Raw genomic sequence first — 20,611 nt, 5'->3', positions numbered from 1 at the left:
TCTGGCATGGCACTCAAAGCATCTTCAGCAAAAACACTGGTGCCTTTCCATGTGTGGTCCCTTGTCACTTTTTAAAAAACTAGGCTTTCCCTCCGTGGTGGAAAATAAGTTTAAATTTTAGATCTGCAAGGGAGCCCACACCCCGCTGGCCCCCCGCGCCTGCTCTGGCACGCTGGTCTTCGTGGTGATGGCTGCTTGTGGAGGGCCGCCTCTGGAGAGTCCCCTCAACAGCTCATGCACTTACACTCTGCTCTATCGTACACAGTGGGTGAGGAGGACGTGGGCAGAGCCCGACCCCAAAGGTAGATCACACTGTCCTAAAAGTACCAGAGCATCACATATCTCCCTATACTTCTTTGTTCTACAGTTGCCAAGGCTTTCTGTTTTTACAGAGTACCAGCGCTTAAGACAAACATTCAGGAAACAAAACAGGCAATAAAAACCCTTGAAAGATGTCCAGTCTTTTTACCAGAGCCCTAATTTTTCTTCTACACATTACTTTTTTTGCCTCCTGGCATAGGACAATGCCCTGATAATATCACCTATACACGCAGAGTTATGAAATGTGGTCAAAGCCATTTTCAAGCCTGCTGGGCACATACCCAATCGGAAAAGTCAGAGTAACAGAGAAAGCAGATGTAGAACAAGCCGAGGTCTCTGGCTGGAGTCGGCCAGCAGTCACAGAGGCAGTCGCTGGAGCTCCTCCAGGACGCGGGCGAGGCAGCGCAGCAGGAGGGCGCCAGCACAACGCCGAGTCTAACACGCGCTCAGACCAGTGACCAGACGCATTTAAAAAAAAACGTTCTGCCTTTAGCAAACAGGGACTTATTCAGACTCGATGTCACGGAAAGGCCCACAAAGGGAGATGGGTGGTCACAACGGCCCCCGCAGCACTGAAAACACGTGTGGCCTTTGTTCGTGTGCACGCGCGTGTGTCTCTCCCACAGAAGCAGAAACAACAGGCCCAGGGCAGGCAGCTCCAGCAGAGTCCCAGCTAATAGGCCACGTGCATTGTCTTCTCAGAGACTGTCCTTTCTTCTGGAAGAGTAGTTTTCAGACAAATCTCTGAATCATGACCATGAGTGACAGTGTTTTTGCCTTGGGAATGTCTCCAAATTTGGACTACCCAACTAACCCCTCCTTGTTTCTAACATTCACTTTGTGGGAAACTATCACCATACTAATTCTCCATACTGGAATTTTTATCAAGGAAATATTAAATAGTTATTTTAAACCTCTGTGGAACTTACCTAGGTTGTCTCACAAAGAAGTCATTGGTTTCTTTTACCCTGGCTGGGGACAATCTAAGCAAATTTGACATCCTGGGTACCAGCTGCACTCAATACCAAGGTGAAGCCAAATAAAGGATAATGCTTCACCGTCTTCAGGAAAAAAATGAGACTAGGTGGGGGAGCACAGAGGATAGGCCTAATGAGCAATTAATTTTTTCAACAGAAACTGCACTGTGCATTTAAAGAAGAACTTGCTATAAAAAAAAAAAACAGGGCCTCTTTGAAAACATGGTAACATCAGGCACAAAAACACAAGATTTTTAAAAAGCAACTTCAGAATACAGATTGAATTAAGATCATGAACTGGATCTTTGCAGAACTGTAAGCCTGTACTCTACCATGTAGCATGCCCTGGGCCAGGGTGGGACATGTCTAGCACGGGGGAACCCAGCCACATTACTACTCTGGGATGAAGAGGGTGTTGGCAGAAGGATGGTGGCATATGAGATGTGACATTCATGTGCACAGTTGACTTTATTCTGCTTTGCCATCTACAAGCTTTCTTAAGAGAGTCACGGTTAAGATGAGTTCACTGTTCAGTTTGTTAATTTTCATCAAGTGTCTTCGGGGGACTGTGTCTAACATGGGTTTCTTATCTGTACTTGGCTCCCATATTACAGGCAAATTGCCAGTTGTGCAAGGCTCTGAGCACTCTGACAGAAACTATCCCAGAGAATTCTGCACGTGCCGGCTAAACAACTTGCATCAAATAAGCCATCCTCTGACTGTATTTATGAAATGTTATGTCTGCCTAGCAATGAGCCTACTTATTTAAACATTCAAATGGAGGCTCATTTAATTTACCTTTGCCTGACAATATTTTTGTTTTCAGCTGGTTCTACTGAAAATAATCATATGCACTCTGTGGAGAAACCCATGCTACCAAGTAGCCACTCAGGTAATCTGAGAGAGAAAGCAGCACCTAATAAACAGACTGGCAGTCAGAGAATTCTCATTTTATATATACAAAAAAGGGCGGGGGAACCCAGAGAAGTTGAAAGTGTTTCAAATTCTGTTGTGGGTTCTTAAATGCACTGAGGACTTGTTTTTGGGAAAAGCTGAGTTCACTGGGACAGTACGCATCCAAGTATCCCAGTGTACATTTCAAAACCCTGCCTAACTCTAGTTCAACTTTTTGCATTGGCAAAACAGTTTCCAAAAAGGCCCTCTAAAGAGTCATGATTGTTGTGATGAGCTCCACAAGAAAAATGCTCTTAGAAACCCCTTGGTAACCTGCACCTATACTGTTACAGGGTGATACACAGGCTTTGTGTCTAGCACAGAATTAAAAGTAAAACACAGTCCTTGCAGCCAAAGAACTTGCAAGTTAGTTGGGAACCAAGATTAACCATACATGAAAGATCATTAAACATCAGAAAATGACACAGAATGAAGTTCTCATTCAGAACAGACAGAAACAGCTTGACTGCAAAGCTGCCTTACCCCCATGATGATCCTGGATCTAAAAAAAAATCATCTGTTTCTTGGGCCCCATTTGACAACTGGCACACAACTCGGAAGAAACTCGTTTCTACTAGTTGCAAGGTACAGAGAATCCTACAATCATTTATGTATGGTTTGGAAATCCAGGTCTATTTTTCCTTGAATGGACGTGACCAATAATCTTCTAACTTACTTCAAAGAAAATAGTTAAATGATACAATCAAGTAGTCCCTTGGGAAAAAAAGAAAACTGTCCAACCTCCATGGGGCACACTCCGAAATCTATTTCACTTGGGGAACTGGCAGATCTTATCTGCTAACAACATTAAAAACAAAAGTGGGCTGGGATGTTTCCCTTCTCCAACTTTCCTTGCTGCATGCAAGAATAAGCTGAGAAGGTAAAGGGGTCACAGGTGGGTGGGTAAGTCCTTCCCTTCAGAAGGACTAACACTCTGAGGGCCCAGACTGTGCAAAGGATGGCAGGGAAGAGAGGGGCTGCAGGGGCCGGCCGGGCACGGGGTTAATACGGGTGTCCTCAGGGCAAAGTAAACAAGGTTCCCACACGTATCCGATTTCTCCCTTGTTCTTTCTTGGTTAGAGAGCAAAAACATTTCTTTTTATTTTCTTATCTTTCAATTCAGGTGTGCCTGACGGAAGAAGAAAATTAACTTAAAAACAAAAGGGAAGGTCTTTCACAAAGTTGACTTCCTTGGAATAGTTTACTTCCAGGTTCATATTTTCCGCTCCAAACTTGAGCTGTGACCTGTATGCTGTTAGGTTTTAGTATTACATGTTGAATGTAGTCTGTGGTGTCACATATAACTTACAAACAGGTTTTCTATCAAGTGAGAGAGATTCAACTGGATACAGAAAATTAAAGTGAATCCCTAATCATCAGCATCAACCATTCAGTTAAAGATGGAACTGTGGAGCAGCGGAATTAATCCGGAATACCACTTCAACTTGTGGTTTGCAGACAGCCACTAGCATGCTAGCTTATAAACAGGTAGCATTGTCTTAGTGAACAGTATAGTGAAATTATACAAAACCAACAAACACTTATTGTTGCTTAGTTAGCATGGTCTAAGTACGCTGGGTATGAAAAGAGAAAGATGAGAAAACCGTATCTGCCTTAGAGACCTTCTAGTTTAATGGTGTGACACATGTAAGCATGTTAAACGTCATGGTATCGGTGGATGTTCTCCGGGTGCCATGCAAACAGCAGGTACCCAGCAAGATCAGAGGAGGCCCGCCCAGGGGAACAACCTTGAAGGGGAACAGCCAGGTTCAAGGAAACCAAGGGGACCCAAGGAATGGGAAACCAGGTAAGAAACGAGGCAGCACAGTGTCAGGAATCACGTCTGCAGTTCAGCGTAGGAGGAGAAACTGTGGGCTGGGCACAGAGGGAGGCAGGGCTGAAGAATGAGGCAATGTCATTCTAGGAATCCCGAGTCCTTTCCTCAAGGGGTAGGAGAGGGAGACAGGGGGAGGACTTTGGCCAGTAAAGTGACACAAAAGCCCCTATTTTTATCTAAGTCCCTCTGGCCACAGACATCTGAGAGAGGAAGGAGTAGAAACAGAGCAGACCATGAGGAGACCACTGTAGCGGCCTAGGTGAGAGATAAGGGGATAAACCAGACAGCGGTAGAGGGATGGAGGGGAGACGGCAGATTCTAGAAATAATCAGGGAGAAAGGTAGGACTTGAATGACTGTCTGTGAGATGATGGAGGGGTTGGAGGAAAGCCCAGGGTAGTCTGTTCTGGGTTTCTGGAGCAGGATTAGATGGCAAGGGGGTGAGTTGAATTCTGAAGTGGATGAGTGCAAGGTGAATGGCCCGGCCACCGGAAACTCAGGGGAGAAGCCAGGAGAAGAGACGAATGTCTGAGAGTCATCTGCACCTAAGCAGCAGCTGAAACCATGAGAGTGGAAGAAATCAAGCAGAGTCATGAGTCAAAAACAGAATTCAGGAAACCAGTAATAATTAAAGAGTAGATAGAAAAAAACAAGCCCACAAAGGAGAAGGAATCAACACAAGATGGGAAGAAACTAGACAGACAAGTACAACATCAGTCAAAGGAGGACACATTTCCAAGACGAGTGAGGGACCAGCAGTCCCAAACACAGCTGGCAGACAAGCCAGCAGAAAGACAGGAAAGCCTGCAGACTTAATCATCGGGAGGTGAATGTTAAGTGTTGAATCGTGTTCCCTCTACACCTACACAAAAAAGTTGAGAAGCTCTAATTCTCGGTACACCTCAGAATGTGACCTTATTTAGACACAGAGTCTTTAAAGTTAAAATGAGGTCATCAGGGTGGGCCCGAATCCAATAGCTGATATCCTTATGAAAAGGGGAAATTTGGACACAAAGGCAGACAGAAAGAGGCAGGACGGTGTGAAGAGACAGAGGGAGAAGACAGCTGTCCACCAGCCAAGGAGCAAGGCTGGAGCAGAGCTTCCTTTCCAACTCCCAGAAGGAGCCAGTCCTGCTGAAAACCCTGATCTAGGATCTCCAGCCTCCAGAACTCTGAGGCAATACATTTCTATTGTTTTAAGCCCATCAGCGGGTGGTACGTTGTCAAGGCAGTCTGAGCAGATGAATCCAGTCATTTTACCAGCAGGAGTTTCGGCTGTACCCGGGGGAAGCTGTGGGACTGGAGAGAGCTGAGGGTGCAGGAGGGGCAGGGAAGCGGAGCACCTGTCCAGAGGCCCATGAGAAGGAGCCAGAGAAGGCTTCCTTTAGTTTCAAGAGCACAGAGACCCAAACATCATTTTCAAACACAAATGGACAGGTTTTTCTGGAAAAAATTATTTACTCAAATGTAGTTGTATAAAATAGTTCATAGTTTTGTTGCTTTTAAAAATGTCTATTGTAGCTATATGTTCACAATTTTTGTTCCTGGTATTAGTGCTCATTTTCTCCCATGTCTCCACTGGGTAGTTTTGCCAGAGATCTGTTATTAATCAAAAATAAAGGTTTTTGGTTTTGTTGGAAAAGAGAATAAAGGCAAAAGACAGATTGAAATTCTAGGGAGGGGATAAGTGGCAGAGCAAGATCCTATTGGAATTGGGTCAAGAGCACACAGCTTGGAACCCCTGGTCCTCGAGACTTTAGGGACAGGGTGGAGGAGTAGAGGGGGCGGGGGTAAGGATGGGTGTGGGCATAGGTCTCCTCGTAGGGAGGAAGCAGGAAGCTGACGATGGCATTTCTGCTTGGTGATCTCAATTGTAATCATCAAACAGGAAGTGAGGTCATCTGCTTAGAGGGAAGGGTGGAGTGGGGAGGAGACTGGGCAGGACAGTGAAATTGAGAACTGCTTCTAGGGAAGGGTGAGGAAGCTGATGAGCACCAGTGATGCTAAGGGTCCGGGTGGCTGGAGACAGCCTTCCCTGCCTGGATTCACAGGAACAGGAAAGGGGGGTGGCTATAGGGATAACCCAGGTCCAGTGTTCTGCCAAGCCAGCGTGACTAAGCGACGGAGTACAAGGAAACTGAGGATGCTGCTAAAGAAATGGTTTTAGTGCTCAAAAATGGAGAACAGACGGGATGGAAAAGAAGGCCCAATAAAAAGTAAAAATGGAAGAAGCTCTTTGTATTTCAGATCAAGTTTAGTCGAAGCTACTAGAGTGTGAGGTCGAAACGAATGTGTGGCGTTCTCGGTCACGACAACATGAGGCAGAGCAATGGGAGGAAGTGGGCAGAAAGGCCATAGGAGTTGCTGTCCAGACACTGCAGGGGGGGAGGGGTAACAAAGGCAGGAGCTGGGGTGGGAAGTATCAGTCCTCAACGATGTGACTGGATGACAGATGTGTTAAGGATGGGCGTAAGGTGGGTTAGAGTATGGTTTATGCATCAAAGGGAGGGAGGTTTCTGCTTTACAGGTCAGATGGATCCTTACACAGGGTCAGCTTCCATTCATATTCAAACACTCACTGTCTGGAGAAAGGTGAATTTTTAAGTCCTATTTGTAGATCCAAAGAAATAAACTTTAAAGAGCTAAATGACATTTTCTTTGGTTCTTTGATATGAGTCATCATGTTCTAAAATTATACACTTATTATATGAAAAAGGCTACTGATAAAATTTTAGACATCCAATGTCACCTTATTAAATTTAATTTCTAAATAAAGAATATTTAAAATATTAAAATGTTGCGAGTCCTATGAAAACACTTTTTTAGACAAACAACATACCAGAAACTCCAGGTGGTGTCTTAATGAATTTCCCATTAAAATGACCAATGACGGCTTCACACTTTTCTGTTGATTCCATCCTATATTTATAAAAAAATAAATAAAACAAATATTTAGAGATCTGTTCTGAGCATGAATACATTCTTACAGGTTTAGTGAATGTAAATGAAACCAGCAAAAATCTGAATAAGAAAAAGTGAGTGTGTATTATCTTTTATCTAACTTGCTGGTATACCTCTAAAGTAAAATAAGTATTAACAAGTAACTTCTAAATCATAAAAGAAATAAATTATATCAAGATTGTTTAAGACCAATCATCAAATGCATAATTTTTATCTACTTGTTGGAAAACTGACAATCAATACATAATAGCTTTGTTAGTTATAATACTGAATTAAACAAAAAGAGTTTAAAACACTAGTGTATTTACTGTTTGCTGAAATATTTTAAAGATGGCCTTTCCTTTTACACAGTCACAAAAAAGAAGACTCAAAAGTTGTGAGAAGAACTAGTGTCAATCAGAGGATATAGTACCTTTAATATAGTTTTTATATCTGCTTCAAGTTAAAAATTAAATTTAAGTCAATTATGTGCCTTCCTTTTAATCTTGGCTTTGGAGGAGTAATTAAAGGACGAAGCCTAACTTCACAGCATAGTCTTCATTATCTGCAGGGGGCTAAAAACATTTGAGAAACATTTCAGGGGAATTAAATTATTTTGCCTTATTTATTTTTAATGGAAGAAACACTGAATTGTCCATTCAAAATACGCTATACTCCTAGACTACCCAGAATTACACAAAGGTTTTAACAGATAATGATAGTTTTAAAAAGCAGTAGAATTTAATTGGATTCCATCTTTGAGTATAGAAATAAAGCTACTTGATCTTCTTTCAGGAGAACACCCACAGAGGTGACAGGTTTTAGATGGCACTGGGCTTGTTTCACTTGGATCCTTTTAACCAATCAAGCACACACTGGAGATGAGACACTAGCTTTGGTGACTTTCGACGGAAAAACATTTTAGTTTTATTATAAATTTATCTAGCCTAACAGAAAGGGCAATGGACTAAAAGCTAGAAGATCATGCCTCATTACCTGGCAGCCAAGTGACAATAAAAAAGTCCCGTCTTGGCCTCAATTCTCTTATATGTATAATAGTAAACAATGCTTGCTTTGTTATCTCACAGGTCTGTGGTAGTACATGTGATTGATATCAAATAGGATAATGTAGAGAAAAGTAAAAGGCTAGCAAATAAAAATCAAAACCAGTTCTTTAAGATACGCAGACATTGTTTGTTGCTGCAGTTATTAAGTTCCTAAATACTGTACCATGTCAAATAAGTTTTTGTACATGGGCTTTCAGGTTAGAACTATATAACAAATCAAAGTTCCTCCTAATTAAGATTTTTCCTTTATAAACCAAATTAATCAGTACACTGAAGTATCCCTTCTAGGAAGGTAAAGACAAAAGAGAAAAGGAACGATGGCACTTCCTATCTCTGTAACATTTTATTTCTTATGGAAGTACTCCAAAGCAAAATTGTAAAATGTTACCACTGGTGTAACAACTGGTAGTCAGACAGGTATCATATTGTTGTTTTACTTTTCTGAAAGTTCAAAATATATTATTTAAAAATCTAATTTATTGCCTGACCTGTGGTGGCGCAGTGGATCAAGTGTCGACCTGGAAACACTGAGGTCGCCAGTTCGAAACCCTGGAGCTGCCTGGTCAAGGCACATATGGGAGTTGTTTCCTGCTCCTCCCCCCTTCTCTCTCTCTCTCTCTCTCTGTCTCTCCCTCTCCTCTCTAAAAAAAAATAAAAAAAATCTAATTCATTGACTTTACTGATTATGAATCAAATTTCCATCCAATGAGAAAGACCATACTGATCTCTGTATGAAATTCAGGAGCCAGAAGTTGTTATTTTAAAGAAGTTATAGGTGTCCTAATTTAATTAATAAAAATATCAGGGGCAGCCTGACCAGGCGGTGGTGCAGTGGATAGAGCGTTGGACTGGAGCCATGGACCCAGGTTCGAGACCCCGAGGTCACCAGCTTGAGCACGGGCTCATCTGGTGTGAGCAAAATAAAAAATGCTCACCAGCTTAGACCCAAGGTCGCTGGCTCAAGCAAAGGGTTAGGGGTCTCCAAACTTTTTACACAGGGGGCCAGTTCACTGTCCCTCAGACCATTGGAGGGCTGCCAAATACAGTGGTCCTCTCACTGACCACCAATGAAAGAGGTGCCCCTTCCAGAAGTGCAGTAGGAGCTGGATAAATGGCCTCAGGGGGCCGCAGTTTGGGGACGCCTGGTTACTCGGTCTGATGAAGGCCCGCAATCAAGGCACATATGAGAAAGCAATCAATGAACAACTAAGGTGTCGCAACGAAAAACTGATGATTGATGCTTCTCATCTCTCTCCATTCCTGTCTGTCTGTTCCTATCTATCCCTCTCTCTGACTCCCTCTCTGTCTGTCCCTGTAAAGTAAAAAAAAAAAATCAGGGGCAGATACTTTCAGAACTATTGCTCATGTAATATTTCCTTGCCCAGAGTCACTAAATATTAGTATCCTCAGGTTCAAGAATGCTAATAAACTTCCAAAACATTTGGAAAAATGCAAACCAGTATTTACAGATAATTTAAGTTCATGGTGCAACCAGCTCCCTTAGTTCTCATTGAAATTCTCTTCTTGCTCAGTATTTATTTCCCAGGAAACATATAGCAAAGCTTTGTTGTTAGCCTAAGACTGGAAAGGATGCCCACCTAGCAAAGCCAACACCACGACTTGTACCACTGGAATCACGCAGTATCCTTGTAGAAATAACTTGTCCAAATGGTTTCAGCATATTTTCAAGTTCTTGCTCATCCATGGACAGTGGTAAATTAGAAATATACAGGTTGGTAGGATCTTGTTCTTGTTGCTAAAACAGAACAGAGAATTGTCTATTAATTTCCAAAAGAAGATGAGATATGTTAACACACCTACTTTTATTTAGGCATTCTCTTCGCTCAGGTCTTTAAAAGTATTATCTACTTCTAACATTAATAATAAAAAAAGTTACCTAGTAAGATCATGGGAACTACACAACACCCAAGTCACCGTGGACACTTTAAAAGAGGATCTGAGGCTTAGACAATGTGCGCAGGTCAGACATGATCTGACTAAGCCTTTCTTAGCAGAGTTGGAAGTGGAACTGCTGCTGGCAGGGCCGCTGTGTTGAGAGGGTGCCCTCCTGGAACCACGACACTCAGCTGTTTGCAGTGTTCCCGAAATAACCAACCTCTTCTCTGCTACTATTTTTAGGAGTCCATTTCAGGCATACTGTTGCGCAGAAGGCTATTACTGCTAATAATTCAATCCAAAGACACATGTGGGATTCTGGACCAAGTCACTGAAAGCCCAGTGGGGCTCTGCCCCAAATCCCCTCCTCTGCTCCACAGCGGAGTCCTGACTACTTCTGAGTTGCAACCACCGTTGGGAAAAGGAGAGCTGCTAAATTAACAAAAACAAGACAACTCAAAGCCATACAAAATGCTAAGCTTTAGGCCGATCAAATTTTAGAATCTGGGTGAAGTTAAACTCTAGAGCAGGCGCAGGAGGGAAATTTTGCTAAATCCTTGCTACTCAAGAGAGTAATCCAGGGGCTTGAAGAGGCAAAATTACGTTGTGTGCATATTAGAAATGGAGAATCTCAGGCCCCATCCCAGACCTACAGAATCAAAAGCTGCATTTTAACAGGATTTCCAGGTGATTTATTTGCATATGAAAGTTCAAGAAGCAATAATTAGGTCATTTCCTATTCCTCTTTCCTTTGCTAAGGTACAATCAGCTGAAACCAAAGATAAACAAAATTTTCCGAGAACTGTTACGTATATTTACTAAGAGTATGGCATTCAAGTCATCAGGGGAAAAACCTATATAACTATTGGAATATTTTCTGACCAAGTCAAAATTCACCTCTGCAATTGTAAGATTAGGATAGCCTTAATTTTAATCTCAAATCAGGCATTCCTTTGCTCTTATTAACCAATTGTATCTTTACATATTGAACTAGGCAAGCTTATTTTTTTAATAAGCACTATTAGTAAAATCATTAATTAATGTTTTAGCTCTAGGCAACAAAATAGCACACTCATTACAGTCTCGATTTCCAAAATGCACAGTGCTTTTAAAAATATATGTGGAGCATATACATGTTTGAATTTGAACAAAGGCCAACAAAATGAAAAGACAACCCACTGAGAGGGAGAACAATCTGCCAATGATACATCTGATAAAAATTTACAAGGAACTTATAAAACTCAAAACCAAAAATACAATCCAATTACAAAATGGGCAAAGGACCTGAATAGACACGCCTCTAAAGAAGACACACCAATGGCCCACAGACATATGAAAAGATGCTCAACATCCCTAATCTGCAGAGAAGTACAAATTAAAACCACAATGAGGTATCACCTCACACCAGTCAGAATGACTATCATCAATAAGCCAACAAACAGTAAATGTCGGCGAGGATGTGGAGAACAGGGAACCCTTGTGCACTGTTGGTGGAAATGCATATTGGTGATCTGGTGCAGCCACTGTGGAAAGCAGTGTAGAGTTATCTCAAAAATTATAAAGTATAACTCCTCATGACCTAGCAATTTCACTTCTGGGAATATATCCAAAGAAACCCAAAACACTAATTCAAAAGAATATATGTACTCATATGTTTACTGCAGTGTCATTTAAAATAGCCAAGATTTGGAAGCAGCCCAACTATCCATCAGTAGATGATGGATAAAAAAGCCGTAGTACCAAAAGAAAAAACAAACAAACAAGCTGTGATACATTTATGCACAGGAATACTACTCAGCCATATAAAAGAAGAAAATCTTACCTTTCATGACAGCATAATTGAACCTGGAGGTTATCATGCTAAGTAAAATAAGCCAGTAAGAGAGACAAATACCATATGATTTTACTTACATGTGGAATTTAATAAACAAAATAATCTAATAAACAAAAGAGAAACAGACTCATAGATATGGAGAACAGACTAATATTTGTTAGGGGATGGAGACTGGGGGACTGGGTGAAAAACTGGAAGGGATTAAACAAAGAAAAAACCTCATCCAAACAGACAAGAGCATGGTGATTACCAGAGGGAAAACGGGTTAGGGGGAGGCAGAAGAGAGTGAAGGACTATATGGTGACGGAAAGAAACTTGACCTGGGTGATGAACACACAGTAACAATATACAGATAATGTATACAGAGTTGTACATCTGAAAACAATATAATTCCTAAAAATTTTTTTAAAAGTCTCCACTTTCAAATATACCCTAGAATAATGGAACCTGAAGTAAAACTTGTCCTTTAATATAATCTTTAAGTAAAAGTGAACATTGATTATTTTTTCTGGTAAGATTTAAAATAACCATCTGGTATCCTAGAAAATGACAAATAACCCTGGTATTCCCAACTATTAAAGTTATCAAAGACTGAGAAATAACGGGCAGAAAAGACTGTCCCTATGACTTCCTGGCTCTGACAAGAGAGCAGAAGGTCACCAGGCCAGTTCTGAAGATACAGAGCAGGCTCCCAGCCTGGGGCCGCAGACACTCGGGGGGGGGGGGGTCAGTGTGGCTGTGTCCAAGATAACATTAAACATTTTTTTTTTTTTGTATTTTTCTGAAGTTGGAAACAGAGAGGCAGTCAGACAGACTCCTGCATGCACCTGACCCGGATCCACCGGGCATGCCCACCAGGGGGCGATGCGCTGCCCATCTGGGGCGTCGCTCTGCCACAACCAGACCCATTCTAGCGCCTGATGCAGAGGTCACAGAGCCATCCTCAGCGCCCGGGGCCAACCTAGCTCTAATGGAGCTCTGGCTGCGGGAGGGGAAGAGAGAGACAGAGAGGAAGGAGGGGGGGAGGGGGGGAGAAGCAGATGGGCGCTTCTTCTGTGTGTCCTGGCCGGGCATCGAACCCGGGACTCCTGCAAGCCAGGCCGACACTCTACCACTGATCCAACCGGCCAGGGCAATATTAAACATTTTTAAATGCTCAGTAGCAAGCTGAATAGTTACCCTAATTAAAGCCTCCACAGACTCAACAAAATGACTATCATCTTTGCTTTTAGCTGAAATTAGATAAATTCAGTGTGACATCACTGATTACCTTACACTGAGCAAACCTCCTAATGACAATTAAATGGAGTTTATCTTTAATGTATAACAAACAACTGAAAGTGATCTGTTTAATGAGTGCATGACAATAATAGATAAAATATTTCAAAATATAGGGAGAAGCAAATGGTCTTAGGTATTAAAGTTTTCACATTCTTCTGAGATAGATGGGATGAGAGGTGAAATCTTTTTCGCCTTCACTAACTACCTCCACCAACTTCACCCAATTAATCACAAAGCTCCTTGATTAGTCATTTCATGTCGGCTTTAACCTCCCAAATCCCCAGATTTTCTTGCAGTGCAAAAGGCTGTATTTGTTCCTCTTAAGTCTGGTCCTTAATTGGCCGACACAGATGGGGTCCTTTTCTGTCTGAAGGTGGGTGTTTAGGGGCCTGCCGCCTAATACAGCTAACTGACATTGACAGTGCTCCTCACGCATCCCGGACTCATTATAAACCATGACTCCCGTCCTGTCTTCCAGCAGATAAGTTGGGGAGATAAAAACACATGTAATGAGTACTATGATATGGATGTGTGCAAATGACAGTGGGAGGACGGACAGGGGAACTTGTCTTAGGAAGATTAGGGGAGACTTTTCAGAGGACATGACACTGAGTTGAAATTTGAGAAACAAGCAGAAGTCACGAGGCTGAAACCAGATTGTGAAAGGCTACCTAGGAGTTGGATTTTATTTTGTCAGTCATTGTTACTCAAACGTTTTCACTTAAGCAATGCTAACAGCAGGGAGAATGGCTATGTATCCTGAAGAATCTGTAGGCTAAGGCCAAAGTAGTTTTGCAGGAACTGCAAGATTTCCCTGAAGCCTCGTGCTGTATCTAAAAACAAGGAGAGGGGGGACGGGGGTGTAAATTTAAAAATCTACCTCCTGACTATTCAAGTTTGTTTTCATATAGAAACAGTATTTCTTCTGTCCTAATACTTTTTCAAGTAATACTCAAACTCCAGGGAGATGAGCCAGGCTTATCCTGTGATTTCCTGTTCTCTGGCCGGGGAGGGGGAGAGGGAAGGAGGAGGAACTGCCCTCCGCTTACTGCAGTTAGAAAGCCACACCCTAAAAAACGGGGGTGGGGGGGTGGGATCTGGAGGCACAGAGTAATATGATTAAACTTAACTAATTAGAAAGATTTCTGAATCATGCTTAGTCAGGTTCAGAGTAAAGCTGAAAACCCCATAATTAAAGAGCATTAAAACACTCCTTGGGAAAAAATATGGCATTAAAAAATGTTACATAGGAAACATATCATAAATATTGTGGACTTTCCCTGTAAGTTACAATTGTAAAAATCTAAAGGACTAATATTTAAGAAGTTCACAGAAGAATGTTATAAGTGAAGTAATGTTAAGAGCGACAATGTAGGTACTAACTACTTTCTAAATCTGTTTTGAAGTTGCTGTTATTATTAAAATATTAATAAAAAATATTACACTTTAAAAGTCTTGACTCAACTTGAAAGTTTACCAATGAAGAAAAAGAAAAGCGCTAAATCAGAATCCAGAAGGAAATTGAGCTCTTAACTCATTCTTGGATAAATAGTGAGACAGAAGAAATATAAGTAAATATTTTCTATGATTTTTAATGCATATGTTTTAATGCATTTGTTAATAGCAACAACTCAATTAGGTTTCTTAATTTAGGATGACCCTTAGAACTAATGTCATTTATTTTTCTTTTCAAATTCTCAACTTATTCTGCAAGCACTGACCACATAGCTGCAATAATAATAAGGAAAGGAACTCCAAGCCAGCAGCACTGGCTACAGAAATATCTAATCCTGAAAGTGTCCATGCATTCTAATTACCATCCATTCATAGTGAACAAAATATATAATACTTGTTAAGTAAGTGGGGGGTGGTTCTTGAGTGAGGCTAATTTAGTTTCCTTAGACTCAGTGACAATCATAACTGTTTTATTACATAGAATGCTGTGTCTGAAAAAACAAGTCCTCTGTAAATTATGGGTGGTCAAACATAAAAATGGGGCCAACAGGCCTCTTTATATCCATGGAAAGGGTTCAATGGCTTCTCTAACAAGTAGAAAACTAGATCCCACATTGGCCATGAGAGGGATAAATGGCTACTAATGTTCACTTGAGTAGAAAAGCGGGACTCGGAGGTCCCGTGGTGTAAAGCACTCAGTCATCATCTGAAAGAAATTAACAAAAACCTCCCTGTGCGTGTGGAATGGTTCCTAAAATGCAAGAAAGGGACTTGGCAGGAAGACCAGACATCTGTTTTCTCTTGTACTGAATAGGTTCACCAACCAGCAGATCGCTTGCTGCTTACAGGCTTGTGAATGCAAACTGCCTGAAGCACGGTAGGCCTCTGTGAGGAAGGGGACTCAATTCCTGCTCGTTTAACTGCCTAGTTACTCAAAAAAATGTGCAAGCTTACCACCAGCAGGCCTTAAGAGACACTGCTGAAAGGCTTACACAAGTCACTCAATGGAAAGATACCACTAACGCTAATTTGAGTTTTATGTCATTTTAGCTCCTTATCTGTTTTTCTTTTCTTTTTATAAATTTCAAGTCTTTTATTTTTTAAAAATGCACACATTTGAAACAAATGCCAAGTGTAACATGAACAGGATCGGCCTTGAGACATTGGGAAAACCTTTTGATAAGTTTCACAGGTACTCGAACAGAGCTCAATGAATATTTCTAAATGTCCCATTCTTAGTCTCATTATTTGCCCACGCTCAGAAGAAAACTTTTCTCTCACTTAATTGGCTTCTTTGATCATTAACATATTAAACATCTAATAGCTACCATATACCAGGTACCAAGAAAGGGACTGGAAACTGGAACATGCAAAAAAACCCACAAAAAACAAAAAAAAAAAACACCCCACTAACTATTGTCTAATGCTATTTACTGGCAGTTTTGCAATTCAGTTTTGAGCATGTGTGGAGTCCTTTTTTAACCCAAGTGGCCAACAGGTCAAACAATATATTCTCCCTCACTCCCTGGACTCTAACAGAATGCCCCTACTGTTTTCTGATTACATAGGAAAGCAAGCCTTTAACACATGGCAATGTGACTTTTTACAACTTTATAGTATCCTGATTAATTCACTAGAGGAAAGTGGACAGTGATGGGTCCCTTATTACTCAAATAATGGGGCCCAAACCCGAACTTTAAAAAAAATTTTTTCTCCAAAAATGTGTGTTCCTTTACTCAGGCAACTTGAAGAGACTACTTCAACTCCAGACACTCAAGTCCATGGTGCTATGTTCTAGAGCAGGGGTCCCCAAACTACGGCCCGCGGGCCACATGCGGCCCCCTGAGGCCATTTATCCGGCCCCCACCACACTTCCGGAAAGGGCACCTCTTTCACTGGTGGTCAGTGAGAGGAGCATATTTCCCACTGAAATACTGGTCAGTTTGTTGATTTAAATTTACTTGTTCTTTATTTTAAATATTGTATTCGTTCCCATTTTGTTTTTTTACTTTAAAATAAGATATGTGCAGTGTGCATAGTGATTTGTTCATAGTTTTTTTTTTAGTCCGGCCCTCCAATGGTCTGAGGGACAGTGAACTGGCCCCCTGTGTAAAACGTTTGGGGACCCCTGTTCTAGAGCAAAGGGCCCTCTAGCATTTAAAATACCTTTTGTAACTTGAATGATATACCGTATTTCCCCATGTATAAGACACACCTTAATTTTGGGGCCCAAAATTTGAAAGAAATGTATTACATAAAGTTATTGAACTCAAGTTTTATTCATCATAAAATTCATACAACTCCTCATTCACGCAAAAAAGCGGGAAATGCAAGTAAAAAAAATACTACAACCACTGTATAAAATGTACCGTTTTTAGACGTAAAATGTTTTGAAAAAGGGTGTGTCTTATACAGGGGGAAATATGGTAATACCAAAGACATCAGATCCAGGAATCTCAGTCATCCAACAAAGACCTGAAGACATTCATAAGGTACAAGATGTTGGCACACTGCCAGCATCTCTGAACCTGTGTACTGTTCTTCCCTACAGATGATGCAAGAAAGGATCATTTTCTAGCCTATTTACAGCAACAACTTCCTCAGGAGGTCTGTGAACAGTGCTCATTAACATCTCATGGGAAAGCCAGAATTCAAAGTCCACGGTAGACAAGGCATACATGACTGCCGATCTACATCCCGTCCAGGTCTGAGTGACTACATTGTCAAAACTTCTACAAAACAGAAGATATTTGATAAGCTATACTGCGTAAGAGCACAGACACGGAAAAGATGCCTCGGTAAAGGGCACACGGGGCCAGTCTAAATAAGGCCTCTACATTTGGAGCAGGTTGTTTAAATGTGCCTCTTTCTACATTTCCTCAGAGGACACAAAACAGTGGGTGTCACTGTCATATTCAGTGAGAAACCACACCGCTCAAAGGGAGTCTGCATAGAAGCTGGCTGAGGACTGGCTTGGCATGCACGGCTGACCCCCCACTTCCTGTCTGTCTCTGAGTGACTGGAGAGGCTGGGAATGAATACGCTGTGGAGAGAAACACAGATACTGTCTGAGTCTCACCATGGAAGCCGCTTCCCTATCACCACCAGTAAAGCAAGAGGGGCTTCAACAGACTACTCAGGAGGCTTGTTCTGTGTTTTGTGGGGCATGGTGGGTACAATGAATCAATGACAGACTTAAACCCAAGAAATCTAAAAGTCAAAACTCTGACTGAAGGGCCCTAATGACTGTCCTTGGGAAGTAACTACTGTCCTATGGGTAGCTGGCAAAAATGAAGGTCAGATATGGGCACTGGTGGTAGAGTTGGCCCAGGGTTGTGTCAGATCCTCCCAAGAAGGCTGTCTTGAAGGGCAAGGAGGTCCCAGTAGAAAGGGGCGGAAGACAGACCCTTAGATGAGGAGCTGAGGCTAGTAGCCTGAGGCCATGTATCCTCAAGCTTCAAGGGACTATAGAGAAAAGACCAACTGGAGTGGCCATGGTAGTAAGATGACTCTGAAAAACTCCCAAGAATGTATGAGGCTGGGATGCTCTGGAGAAGTTCTGTCTGGCCAGAGAAATCAATGCCAGATTACATCATGGTGGGGCAGGAAGCTTTCCCATCTTTTACCACTACTCGACCCTGGAGAGGGTAAGGAACCCATCACACCATCCACTTCCCTCTAGTGAATTATCAGGAGACTATAAAATTATGAAAATCCAAATTGCCATGTATTAAACCACAGCTAATGAGCTAATGGAAGAGTGGAAAAAACACAAGTTTGGGAAACAGGAAAGAAATTGAACATATCCCATTCCACTTCGGGCTTACTTCTTCGAGCAGACCTTAGCTGGGGAAGAGAGATTTACCATTATACGATACTCAAAATTCTGTCAAATAAACAGGTCTGGACAATTAGATTACAGGCATTACACATTTAACATCAGTAATGTGTTCTTGAAAATCAGACATTTGGCATCAAAATGTTAACTAGAAGCCCATTTCATATTTCAAATAGGAGAAAATAATGATGTATATAACACATTAACATTAATTAAACCCCCAATTTCCTAAAATGTAACTACAGGTATTTATTTTTCAATGTTCCTACCAATTCTTAAAATCTAACTAAATACATTTGTTACATATTTCCCTCTGAGTGTGTATACACAAATAAATGGTTATGTTGGGATGTACACCTTTTAAAACATTGCTTCCTGATTAGTAAATAATCAAAGATGGCTGTTAGCAGACAATTGCTTTGTAACTATGATTTCTTTTAGAACCAGCAATATCCAAGACACACATCCCTTTAGCTGACTTGGCAGTTTCAAAATATCTACACACGATTTTGGCCCTTCACCAACTATATTTGGCATGTAACTCAAGACTTTTTCCATACATCTTGTTTAAAATATTGTATTGAGGTTGGTATGCAAACATATAGAAATAGCTGAAAATGTACTGGAAGATAATTATACTCCATGAAGTTTGTATAAGAAAAATCAAGGAGCACTGTTTAAAAAAAAAAAAAAAAAAAATCTTCGGAAAGAGCCGAACTAAATGAAACTGAAGGAACTTTTTAAAAATTGTGAGAGTGGCTAGAAAAGCGGGAGCTTCACTTCAGGAGTTCAATGGATGGAGTCGATGAAAAATGAAACTTTCCATAAACCATTACACAATACAGGCAGTGTATATTCACAATTAAATAATTTAAAACCTCATAATCCCTGTGTTTCAATGATGTCACAGGAAACTGATCTATGTTATGGACAAATAATCTAAAACTCCTGGTGCTCAATATTTACAGTTTCTGTTTAACAACTCACTCTGGAGTTCAAGAACATCCAGAATAGTTAATAACTAAACACCTACTATAGTCAAGTAGTATGAAATACAAAACAAACCTAAAACAAACAAACAAAAAATCCAAAGTAAGTCCAACTCAATCTACAGTTTTAAAAATATTAGATGTCAATGACAACTTTAGGAAGGTGATACCTTTCATTAATTCCTAAAATCTTTACTTATCTTGTTTCTTTCCGTCAATGTAAAGCTCTGTGCTAGCAGCTGCCTGTATGTCTTTCAGTATCCTTAAGTTTTAAGCAGGTAACTTATTTCTTTATCAGCATTCTTGAACTTCCATAAACCCTCTTTCCTTACGGAAATGTGAATGCTCCTGGGAATGATTACATGCTGCTCTTCAGAAGTAACAGAGCACAGCACAAAAGGCCTTTCCGCTGCACTTCAAGAAGTCAGATAATACAAAATTATTGCTCTTTTGAAAAGACTGCACAAAATATCAAACTGTCGAGTTTCAAGCTTGAAAATATTTTCCATAGCAATTCCAGGACCACAATTGGAAAAAAATGTACATAATTATATGAATGTCTCAATAAATGTGGTGTAGGTGCTAGGTATGGTATAACCCAAGCTTACGTTGAGGCGATCAAGACTAAGGCATAAATATCACTTCAGCAATAGTCTTCATCTAGATGAGGAGATATTTGTATCTCATAAATAACCAATATTTTAAAATGTCTGATTTTTGTATAGATTCAAAATAGTAACTAAGAGCTTACACTGCATTAAAACCATTGAGGATGTGGAATTATGGGACAAGTTTCCAGAAGTAACCATGGCTAGTTGGGATGGTTATAGGAAAAGCAACGTGTCAGGCTTCAGAACCTAAGTCAGGGACCAGAGAAGCAATTACTGGCTCTCAACTCACCTTTGCCATTTGGGCTTGAACCCCACTCGCCTTCAGGGCAGACACAGCTTTCTGAGCAGCGGCAGGACTGTCAAAATCGACAAAACCATAACCTGAAATGCAAAACACACTTTGTTGTTAAGGCATCACTTTATGATCACGTAAAGGAACGAGCCCATTTGGCTCCTGCCGCAGGCAACAACAAACGAGAGCGCTGCCGATCAGACAGTTCTTTGGCTTAACGAGCCGCCACGCCACGCAGCGAGCTCCCTCCTCAGGCTGCCTTCTCTGCTGTCGACCACAGGCTGGCTCACTTTCCCTCCGAGTCAAGAACCCGTCTTCCC

The 20,611-nt window shown here is 41.2% G+C and overlaps 1 protein-coding gene across 7 annotated transcripts in view; it reads right to left on the bottom strand.

The window, feature by feature from the left end:
* Positions 1–20,611, bottom strand: part of RBMS1 (RNA binding motif single stranded interacting protein 1) — a 253,204-nt gene that overhangs the window by 29,512 nt on the left and 203,081 nt on the right. For all 7 annotated transcript variants that reach the window (XM_066279069.1, XM_066279070.1, XM_066279074.1 and 4 more), the window contains exons 4-6: positions 20,289–20,380; positions 9,694–9,851; positions 6,928–7,007 (exon numbers count right to left, since the gene is read on the bottom strand). In XM_066279069.1, coding sequence (XP_066135166.1) covers positions 6,928–7,007; positions 9,694–9,851; positions 20,289–20,380 — 330 coding nt within the window. The remainder of the gene's footprint in view (positions 1–6,927; positions 7,008–9,693; positions 9,852–20,288; positions 20,381–20,611) is intronic.

Source organism: Saccopteryx bilineata, chromosome 5 (genome assembly GCF_036850765.1).
Source record: "Saccopteryx bilineata isolate mSacBil1 chromosome 5, mSacBil1_pri_phased_curated, whole genome shotgun sequence".
Classification (NCBI taxonomy): Eukaryota; Metazoa; Chordata; class Mammalia; order Chiroptera; family Emballonuridae; genus Saccopteryx; species Saccopteryx bilineata.
The sequence above is the reverse complement of the archived record's forward strand: the minus strand, read 5'-3'. Positions and strand labels throughout refer to the sequence as shown.